The 11889-nt window shown below is 22.4% G+C and overlaps 1 protein-coding gene across 1 annotated transcript; it reads left to right on the forward strand.

Moving 5' to 3' along the window:
- Positions 1-5000: 5000 nt before the first annotated feature.
- Positions 5001-11311, forward strand: SRAE_X000049500 (Zipper; the record flags this gene model as incomplete). The annotated part of the gene is made up of 3 exons (XM_024644846.1): positions 5001-5399; positions 5459-5749; positions 6059-11311. 3 exons carry the CDS (start codon positions 5001-5003, stop codon positions 11309-11311), a joined length of 5943 nt encoding a protein of 1980 aa, XP_024510364.1.
- Positions 11312-11889: the final 578 nt, after the last annotated feature.

Raw genomic sequence — 11889 nt, forward strand, 5'->3', positions numbered from 1 at the left:
AAATGAAGTGTCTTTAGAGATAACATAAGGCGTCAAATGTAACGTTTAGTCTGAATAATGTTATGTTTACATATGGATTACAAGAAATCTACTACAATGGAAAGATGAAAAAGTAGAAGATGGGTTCGTAATTGATTTAACTATTTGACAATTCTTAACAAACAATGTCTAAATGTAGATAAAATGTTTTAAAAGATGTTTAAATATAAATGTCTACTATTAATATAAAATTTTACCCTATATTTTATTTATTTATTTTTTTTTAATTATAAAATTTTTTTTTCTTTATGTCATATAGATGATCTTTTATTACAATTCCATTTTATTATATTAATTTTCGTTTATACATATATTTAAAAAAAAAAAAACAATATATGTAAATCATAAAGATTTTTCTTTGTACTACACATTATTAAAAAAGCTTAGCCATACTTATTTTTATAATTTTTTTCCAAATATTTAAAATACTTCACTAACTATTAAACAATACATATTTTATATACCATTATTATCTTTATTCGTTTTGTAATAACTTGCTTTCTGTAAAAATTTATATAATTTTTCAACAACTAAAAATTTTATATATAAAACATTAACAATGTTGTTCTTGTTAGTTTACACCTTTGAATACCTTTAATGTTTACCTTTAAAACTGTATATATATATTTTTTTTTAAAAAATATTTTCTTATCTGAATATGATTACTAGACAAAATTTTCTTTAACTATAAATAGTAACTATAATATGATATTTGATTAATTAAATATACATATTTACAATGATTATAATAGTGATGACAAAGCTATTAAATAATTTTTTTTTTGTTATTGTTTTGTTTTGACTAAAGTATTATTAAATAATTTTAATAAACATAAAAAAAAATATTTCAACTTATTATAATTATTATTCTTTTTTTTTACAATAAAAGAATTTAGTTATTATTATTTATATTTGTATTTTAACAAAAAATTTAATGATTACCTTTTTATAATAAAAATTATAGATTGAAATTATTTTTTTATATGTTAAGAATAATTTTTATATATAATAATAATTATAAATGAATCATTATTCATTCTTTCTTGGAAATATTTTACACATAATCATATTTTGTCATTTTAAAATTTATCAATATTTATTACATCATATTTTTTTTATATTATATTTAGATATAAAAATTTGTTTTTATATCCTCTTAATTTTTATTTATTTGTTAAGTAGTTGATAATAATATATGGTCAAAGATTATTAATATAAAATAAAATAATACATTATAAATTAAATATTAAAAATTTTTTTTTTTTATATCAATTTATTTTGATAATAACAAGAGAAAAAAAATTATTATATATATTTTTAAAATGTACAAATTAATGACCTACCAATTGTTGTTAAACATATTTAGTTTTAAATCATAATGATTTGTCTCTTTAATGAAAATATCCAATAAATGATTGATAAGAGTTATGTTGTAAAGGCAATTGAATTATTTTAGAAAAGCTTTTTACATTATAAAAACCATCCTTTTTCAAACTTTTGTTCTTTTCTATATATATAAATATATAAATCTTTTAAATATTACCTAGAAAAACATATTTCACTCCATCTATTAACAAATAACTCCTCCTTTGTTGATTTCTCTTTTTTATATATATATAACATTTTCTTTCAAATAAATAAAAGTGAAACTAAAAGCAAAAGTAATAGTCTATGGTTTTGAAGTTTGTATGTCCACACTATTTAAAAATTTCTCAATATAGATATATTATAAAAAAACTAGCTGAACCCCTTATCATTATTTTTACTTATTTAACATTATTTGAATTTCTAGCGTGTACACTTACTTTTTTACAAAAGATTATTCCAATCTTCTACACGATATATAAAAGAAAAATAAAATAAAAAAAAAAGATAATTTTTATATTTCCAAACTAGACTTTATTTTTGTATACATATAGAATCTTGATCCTCTATAATAAAGATATACTTACATACATAAATTATAAATAAATATTATACAATAGAAAAATTTATGTTAAATTTCTATATAAATTTAATCTTTTGAAAATATAAATTATTAATAATAATAAATTTATTATAAATTTGCATATTATTTTAAATCATTTTTAAATATTTTATTAATACCTTATTATATATAAGATTTATATGTTTATTTATTTATTTATTTATTTTATAAAGATAACAATATTATATAATTAATAAAAAAAAATATAACTAAGAGAAATGATTTTTAATTAAATAAAAGAAAAAAATTATTTAAAGAATAAGCACTTTTCCATATTTTATAGTTTTATGATAGACATTTTACATATATCGTTATGATTATTTATTATAATAAGTAATGTAAATAATGAAACAGTTACTATGATATTGTTTTATTAACCGTGAACTCATTCAATATTATTTTGTTTACTTTTGCATATTTTAAGATTTATTATCATTTAAAAAGGAAGTATATTCTTTAATGCCAATAACATGTATCCTTTTTATTTACCAGATGTTTATAAAATGACTCATTCATACATTTATAACAATTGTGTTCTCTAAATATATCACAAAATCGTATTTATTATTTGTGGCGCGTTACTATTATTATTTTAAATTTAAACTCAATCTTTTTTCACTAATATAATTGAAGTCATTTATCTATTTTACATATTTTAAATATATATTTAGAAATATTTAGAAAATTTTATTAATATAATTTATAAAATTATCCATGTATTGTCATTACCAATTATCTATTACATTCTTTTATTATTAATCTCCTTTTCAATCATCATTATACTATATAATTTTATCACTCATTGTTTGAAGATCATTTTATCAGCGTTTATTTAACTAAATTTATAAAACCAGCATGATAATAAAGAAGTCTTGTTTATTTTATTATTGATAGAAAAAAGTTTTTTTTTTTTTTTTTTATTCTAATATAAAAATATTTTATTGATATTTTATTATTTTTATAAAAATTAATAAATATAATAAGAAATAGTTATAGGTGGTCAATAACTATTGTACATTTAAAACACTATTTATCTAACTAATTTAAATATGTAGGATATTTTTTATTTATATATTGTAGTAAAATATATACAATTATAAAATTAAATTATAGTAATAGTATTGATACATATACACATATATATATCTTATATATTATATTGTTAATAACATTTAAAATTTTTATAAAAATAATAAATGAAAAAAAATTTTTTTTTAAGATATATAATTGATTATTGGTAATATAATTATAGGAAAATTTGTCAACTACCAGAAACATTGTTAAATATAATCATTATGATCTATTTAAATCCCATCAAAACATGCGCCTTTTAAATATGACCTTTCCTGATAATGTACTCAACTCAAACATTTCTAAAATTATTTCAATTTTTATTATTTTCTTTTATATATTTATAAAAAATATAAAAAACTAATTTTTAAATTGACAATAAAACTAACATTTTTAAGTTAAATAATTTAATATTAAATATTTTTTTTTTTTTAATTTTTCTTTAAAGGTAACTTTTTTTTTAGTTATCTTTTTTTTAACTATAAAATAAGTACATCTTTTTTAAAATGAGTTAAATAATGAGTAAATGAGTACAAGTTAACAGAAATATATACTTGTTTCTTATAAATTAAACTCTTAAAAAATATACTAGCATTTGGAATAAGTATATATATTGTGATTCTTATATAATTTAGAATAAATAGATAAGGAGATTATAAACTTTACTTTGTATTAACTTTGTAAAATTATTTATTATGTTAAAATTTTCTCCATTAAATCATTTAAATTTTATGTTTATATATATCATTTTACATTTTTTTTTATATTATTATTGTACTTTAAATGTTTTATATTTATTTTTTTTTAGAATAATTTTTTATATACATATATGTTATTTAATCATGCTTTGTTTATTTAATATTGTTATTTTTAAAACTAAGAAATTAAGTAATGTTTGATTTTTTTATTACACATTTTTTACTTTAAAATATATCAATTGTGACTCAATATTACTTATATGTTTCACCTTATATAGAATTATTTATAAATCATATTATTCAATATTAGTTCATCTTTATTCAACGTATCGTGATCCTTGATTTTTTATTTAAAGTATTTTGGAGCTTATCTTTAATTCAAATTTTTATTCAAAATCTTTTTTTTTTTTTTGTTAAAATTAATATCCTTTATATACAGTATATATTTAACATTTTTCTTTTCACTTATTCATTTTATATTTTTAAATATACAATTTATTATTTTTATTTAAAAAAAAATTTTTTTTTTTGTATATTTCATAAGAAACAAAAGTGACAATTGTTACATTGACCTTGCCGTATATATCCTTATAATGTATTTTTTTTGTTAACCATATTAGTAAATGTGTTATTATATAATGGCAAATTTTATTATACTATAATTTATTTCAAGTTTTATAAAAATAAAGAAATAATAATAAAATTTATTTCTATTGTTTTTATTTACTTTTTTTTTTAATTTTATATATTTTAATTTATTCACAAATTTTTTACAAAAATATTTTATTAGTTATTTAAATTTAAAAAAAAAAATCTTTAAATTAATCCTGAATATTATATTAAATAGTAAGAAATTTAAATTAATAAAATAATAGAATGATCTTTGACCATAAGAATCACATAAAAATATATTTTTTTTTTAAAAATCCAGTCAATGAATGTAATTTTAAATGTATATAGTATTAAAAAATTTTCAGCCTGCAAAATTTATATTGTACCTCTTCATTGACATCAAAATGTCACAACTATACTCTATTGATTTCGTATACCAATAAATAATATATAATTTTAAAATTATATGTATTAAATAAATTAAAAACAATAAACTTTATTTTTTTTTAGGTCAATAACAAGAAGTTATTTGGTTTTTTTAATAAAATTAATTATTAAAAAGTATTTAATTGTATAAGAATATCTCGCAAAATATGAGTGTTAAACTCAACGGTGATATATCTCAAAATGGGGTAAGTTATGGTAAAATGGTTACTTCTAATAATATGGAACAAAATTTAAAATGTTTACGTGTTCAACGTGATGCTGTACATGATCCTAGTATGCAAGCAGAATGGGCAAAAAAACGACTTGTTTGGGTACCACATGAGAAAGAAGGTTTTGTTGCTGGTTCAATAATTGAGGATCATGGTGATGATGTAGCTGTTGAAATTTTAGAAACAAATAAAAAGATAAGATTAAGTAAAGATGATTGTCAAAAGATGAATCCACCAAAATTTGATAAAGTTGAAGATATGGCTGATTTGACATGCTTAAATGAAGCATCTGTTTTACATAATTTAAAAGAACGTTATTATTCTGACCTTATTTATGTAAATTTACATTATATATTATTTTTAAAAAAATTATTTTTTTTTTTTAATTTTTATAGACATATTCTGGACTTTTTTGTGTTGTTGTTAATCCATATAAACGTCTTCCAATATATTCTGATAACCTTATTGAGACATATAAAGGAAGAAAACGTAATTTAATGCCACCACATATTTTTGCTATTGCTGATGAAGCATATAGATCAATGTTATCAGAACAAGAAGATCAATCTATTTTATGTACTGGAGAATCTGGTGCTGGAAAAACTGAAAATACTAAAAAAGTAATACAATATTTAGCACATGTTGCTGGAGCAACAAGACACAGTAAAGATAGTACACTTTCAAAGGTTTGTTTAAATACTTAAAGTAATTTAGTTAACTTTAATTTTAAAAATTACTATTATTATTTTTTTTTTCTTTAAATATTTTTTTCATATTTATATTTTTAATTTTTTGGGGTGTTTATTATTTTTAGTTTGAGCTAAGAGATAATATTGTAAGTTTAAATGATCACTTATATGATAAAAGCTTATAAAAATAATGCTCAAATAAATATGCTTCTTTTACAAATGCTCTACTTTCATAATATTAACTCTTAACACTAACTCTTTATTTATTTACATATAAAGTATTTATAAATATTCTTTTTTTTTAAGGGTGAACTTGAACAACAACTTCTACAAGCTAATCCAATATTAGAAGCATTTGGTAATAGTAAAACAGTTAAAAATGATAATAGTTCAAGATTTGGTAAATTTATACGTATTAACTTTGATACAACTGGATTAATATCTGGTGGAAATATTGAATTTTATCTTTTGGAAAAATCACGTACATGTCGTCAGGCATTAGATGAACGTTCATTTCATGTTTTTTATCAACTTCTTAAAGGTGCTACAATTCAAGAAAGAAATAATTTTCTTTTACTTGAATGTGATGAGTATAGATATTTAAATAATAGTTATATTAGTCTTCCTAATGTTGATGATGCTTCTGAGTATCAAAATACAATAAAATCAATGCAGATAATGGGATTTCAAAAAGATGAAATTGAATCAATATTTAGAATAGTTAGTGCGGTTTTATTATTTGGAAATATTGAATTTATACAAGAAAAAAAATCTGACCAAGCATTATTTGCTGATGATAGTATTGTACAAAAAGTATGTCATTTATTAGGAATTAATCTTCAAGAATTTAATAAAGCTCTCCTTAGACCAAAAATAAAAGTTGGTCGTGAATATGTTCATAAAACACAAAATAAAGAACAAGCAGAATTTTCTATTGAAGCTATTAGTAAAGCATGTTATGAAAGGATGTTTAAATGGTTAGTTCAAAGAATTAATAAATCATTAGATAGAACAAGAAGGCAAGGTGCATCATTTATTGGAATTTTAGATATTGCTGGATTTGAAATATTTCAAATTAATAGTTTTGAACAAATATGTATTAATTATACAAATGAAAAACTTCAACAACTTTTTAATAATACAATGTTTGTCTTAGAACAAGAAGAATATCAAAGAGAAGGAATTAATTGGACATTCATTGATTTTGGTTTAGATCTTCAACCAACAATTGATCTTATTGAAAAACCAATGGGAATTTTAGCACTTCTTGATGAAGAGTGTCTTTTTCCAAAGGCAACTGATAAAAGTTTTGTTTCTAAATTAACACATAATCATGAAAAACATCAAAAATTCCTTATTCCTGAAATGAGAGCTAAAAGTGATTTTGCTATAATTCATTATGCTGGACGTGTAGATTATAGTGCAGATCAATGGTTAATGAAAAATATGGATCCATTAAATGAAAATGTAGTTAATTTAATGCAAGTTTCAAATGATAATTTTGTTGTTAGTATTTGGAAGGATGCTGAATTTGCTGGTATGAGTGCTGCTGAGACAAATGAAACAGCATTTGGTGCTAGAACAAGAAAAGGAATGTTTAGAACAGTTTCTCAAGTATATAAAGAACAATTAGTAAGATTAATGACAACATTAAAAAATACAGATCCACATTTTGTAAGATGTATTATTCCAAATCATGAAAAAAAACCTGGAAAAGTTGCTTCATTACTTGTATTAGAACAACTAAGATGTAATGGTGTTCTTGAAGGTATTAGAATTTGTCGACAAGGTTTTCCAAATAGAATACCATTCCAAGATTTTAGACATAGATATGAAATTCTTACACCAAATATTATACCAAAAGGATTTATGGATGGAAAAGAGGCTGTTAAAAGGATTATTGAAGCTCTTGAAATTGATCCAAATATTTATAGAATTGGACAATCAAAAATATTTTTCCGAGCTGGTGTATTAGCACAATTAGAAGAGGATCGTGATATTAAACTTACAGATCTTATTATTCGTTTTCAAGCTGTATGTCGTGGATATTTAGCAAAAAAACGTTATCAAATGAGAATACAACAATCTAATGCAATTAGAGTTCTTCAAAGAAATGGATTATCTTGGCTTAAACTTAGAAACTGGCAATGGTGGAGACTTTTTACAAAAGTTAAACCTTTATTACAAGTAACAAATAAAGAAGCTGAAATATCAGCTAAAAATGAAGAATTAAAAATAATTCAAGAGAAACTTGAAAAACTTATGAGTGAAAATGAAGATATAAAGAATCGTCAATCACAATTGTTATCAGAAAGACAATCACTTCAAAGTCAAATCCAACAAGAAACTGATGAAAAAGCAGAAATTGAAGAAAGTTTTATAATGATAAAAAATCGTCATGAAGAGTTAAGGCAAGCATATGATGAATTAAGTAATCGTTGTGAAGAAGAAGAACAAAAACTTCAATTTTTAGAAAATGAGAAAAAGAAGTTAGAAGAAACTATAAGAGATTTAGAAGAACAACTTGAGGAGGAAGAACAATTAAGACAAAAGATTCAAATTGATAAGTCAAATATTGATAATAAATGGAAACAAGCAGAAGAACAACTTGCTGAACTCCGTGATTCTTATGAAAAAGTTGTAAAAGAGAAAAAGATTTGTGATGAAAAATTAAATCAGTTAAGTCATAAATTTATTGATGAAGAAGATAAAGCTAAAACATTCCAAAAACAAAAGTCAAAACTTGAAATTCAACTTCAAGATGTTGAGCAAGAACTTAAAACTGAACGTGAAAATCGTTTGGAGACTGATAAGATAAGACGTCGTCTTGAAAATGAATTACATGAACATAAAGAATTTATTGAGGAAAAAAGATGTAAACTTGAAGAACTTAATCAACAACTTATTAAGGCAGCTGAAGAAAATGCTAGAATATTAGCAAAATCTGACGAGGATTTAAATAATTTTAATAATCTTCAAAAACAAATAAGAGATTATGAAATTCAGATTGAGGAACTTAAAGATGATTTAGAAAGTGAGAAAGAAGCACGTAGTAAAGCTGATCGTGCTAGACGTGATCTTTCAGATGAATTAGAAACTCTTAAAACTGAATTTATTGAAGCAACAGATAAATCAGCCATCAGTCAAGAAATACAAAAAAAGAAAGATAAAGAGATGCAATTTCTTCAAAAACAGCTGGAGCAACAAGCTCAATTAAATAAAGAAAAACATGATGAAATGAAACAACAGCATCAAGAACAGTTAGATTTATTAAGAGATGAACTTGATCAAGTTAGTAGACTTCGTTCACAAATGGAGAAAGCTAAAAGTAATGCTGAAAGACAAAATCAATCATTACAAGAAGAATTAGAATCTATTATGCACCAAAAACAAGAAGTTGAAAAAAAAAGAAAAAATTTAGAAAACATAAACACTGATTTACAAATTAAATTTAACGAACTCGAAGGTTATAATAATAGTCTTGTATTGGAGCATCAAAGGCTACAACAAGAGTATGATCTTTTATCTAAACAAAAAGAGAGTGACGAAACAAATGTTTCTTTAATGGAAAGAAAAATGACTAATCTTGAACTTCAAATTAAAGAAGCTAATGATGCATTACATGATGAAACAAAACAAAAACTTTCTCTACAAACACGTGTACGTCAACTTGAAGAAGAATTATTCAATGCAGGTGAAAGAGAAGAAGAAATAAGACAATATAAAATTCAAAATGAACGTGAAATAAATAATTTAAAACAACAGTTACAGGAATATAAAAAGAATGCAGAAGAAGTTTCATTACAACAATTTGAAGATCTTAAAAAGAAACATCAGAGAGAGTTAGAAAATGCACAAAAAACTACTAGTGATGCAGAAGCTGCAAGAGATCGTTCTGAGAGATCTAAAAGAAAGATTCAAGAAGAATTGGAAGATGTCACAATTGAACTTGAATCTGTACGTACTAATCTTAGAGAAATTGAGAAAAAACAACGTAAATTCGATCAACAATTAAATGAAGAAAAAGTTAATTATCAAAATGCTATAAATGATAAAGAAATATTAGCACAAGAATGTCGTGAAAAAGAGACAAAAATATTAACTTTAACACAGGCATTAGATGTTGCTAAAGATGATTTAGAAACAAGTGAGCGTATTAAAAAACAACTTCAACTTGAATTAGATGATTTAATATCAAGTAAAGATGATTATGGAAAAAATGTTCATGAATTAGAGAAAGCTAAACGTCAACTTGAGGCTGAATTGTTAAATTATAAAATACAAGTTGAAGAACTTGATAATATGGTTCAGGATCATGATGATGCTCGTTTAAGATGGGATGTTAATTTACAAGCTATGAAAACAGAATTTGAAAGAACTCTTAGTAGTAAGGAACAAGATGCTGAAGAGAAACGAAGACAACTCCAAAGAACTATAAGAGAATTAGAGGAAGAATTAGAGAATGAAAGAAGAAATAAATTAAGTGGAAGTAATCAACGTAAAAAATTAGAAGCACAGCTTCTTGAAATGGAGCATCAATTAGAAGGATCAAATAAATTGAAAGATGACTATGGAAGACAAATTAAGAAACTTCAACAGATGTTACGTGACACGTCACAAGAATTAGAAGAAGTTAGACAAAATCGTGAAGATGCTAATGGGCAATTGAAAGAAGCTGAACGTAGAATACGTGTGTTTGAAAGTGAACATCAGGGAATGATTGAACAATGTAATAATCTTCTTGCTTCTAAGAGAAATCTTGAAGCAGAAATTGCTGAACTCGAAGAGCTTCAAAACAAAGGAGGTAATTTTACATCAGAAGAAAAAAGAAGATTTGAAAATAGAATATCTCAACTTGAAGAAGATTTAGAAGAAGAACAAAATAATGTTGAACTTGCACAAGATAAATTAAGAAAAACACAACTTCAATTGGAACAATTAACAACTGATTTATCAATGGAACGTAATCATTCACAAAAAATTGAAAATGAAAAACAAAACCTAGAAAAAGTTAATAAAGAATTAAAATCTAAAATAACTGAAATAGAAAATACTTCTCAATCTAGATCACGTTATCAACTTAATAATCTTGAAGCTAAAATAGCATATCTTGATGAACAGTTATTGGCTGAATCTAATGAAAGGGCAAATGTTTCCAGACAACTACGTCGTTTAGAAAAACGATTAGCTGAAGCAACACTTCAATTGGATGAAGAAAGGAAAGCATGTGAAGCAGCTAAAGAGGTTGCTGAAAGAGCAAATATTAAACAACGTCAACTTCGTAGACAAATGGATGAATTTGAAGAAGAATTATCAAGAGAAAAAACTAAATCACGTGCTTTGCAAAGAGAATTGGATGATGTTAATGAGGCTAATGAATCTTTAAAACGTGACAACAGTCAATTACGTGCTTCTGTAGCATCTCGTCGAACAAATCTTTTAAATCGCCCATACTCAACTAGTAGAAGTACATTAGTACCTACAAAAACAAATAGTAGTAGCGATAACTTACAAAATCATGATGATGCTGAAAGTATTGGTACAGATGGTACATGTTAAAAAAAAACAATTATAACCTGGTGTACTCATAATATATCGTAAATTATTTCCCCCACATCTTCACTTAACTTTTTTTCTATAACTTGGTATATACTTACATAAACCAGGTATTATCATTCCGTTTTTTTTTAATTAAAAAAAAAAAAAGACTTTATTAATTATTGTAAAAATTTTTTTATATCTTAAATTGCTATCGCTATAAGTGACATTTAAAGAGATAAAAAAATAAAAAAATCATACCAATTTACAAATGATTTAATATCAAAAACAATGATAATATGAGGAGGTTATAACGATATATTTATATTAAACCATTATAATAATATTTAAAAAATTAAATATGCTTATTATTTTATTTATCTTTGTGCCTAATATTATATCAATGCAAATTTAGATTATTTTTTTAAAAATAATAAAATTTTGAATATTTTTTTAAATATTACTTATAATACATTATTTATATTATAGTAATTTTGTATTTTTTTAAAATTCTTTTTATTATTTTTAAATGATAATATATCTTATTACTATGAAGTTAATAAAATTTCATTTTGCTTTTTTAATTTTTTTTGCTATTT

Source organism: Strongyloides ratti (genome assembly GCF_001040885.1).
Source record: "Strongyloides ratti genome assembly S_ratti_ED321, chromosome : X".
Classification (NCBI taxonomy): Eukaryota; Metazoa; Nematoda; class Chromadorea; order Rhabditida; family Strongyloididae; genus Strongyloides; species Strongyloides ratti.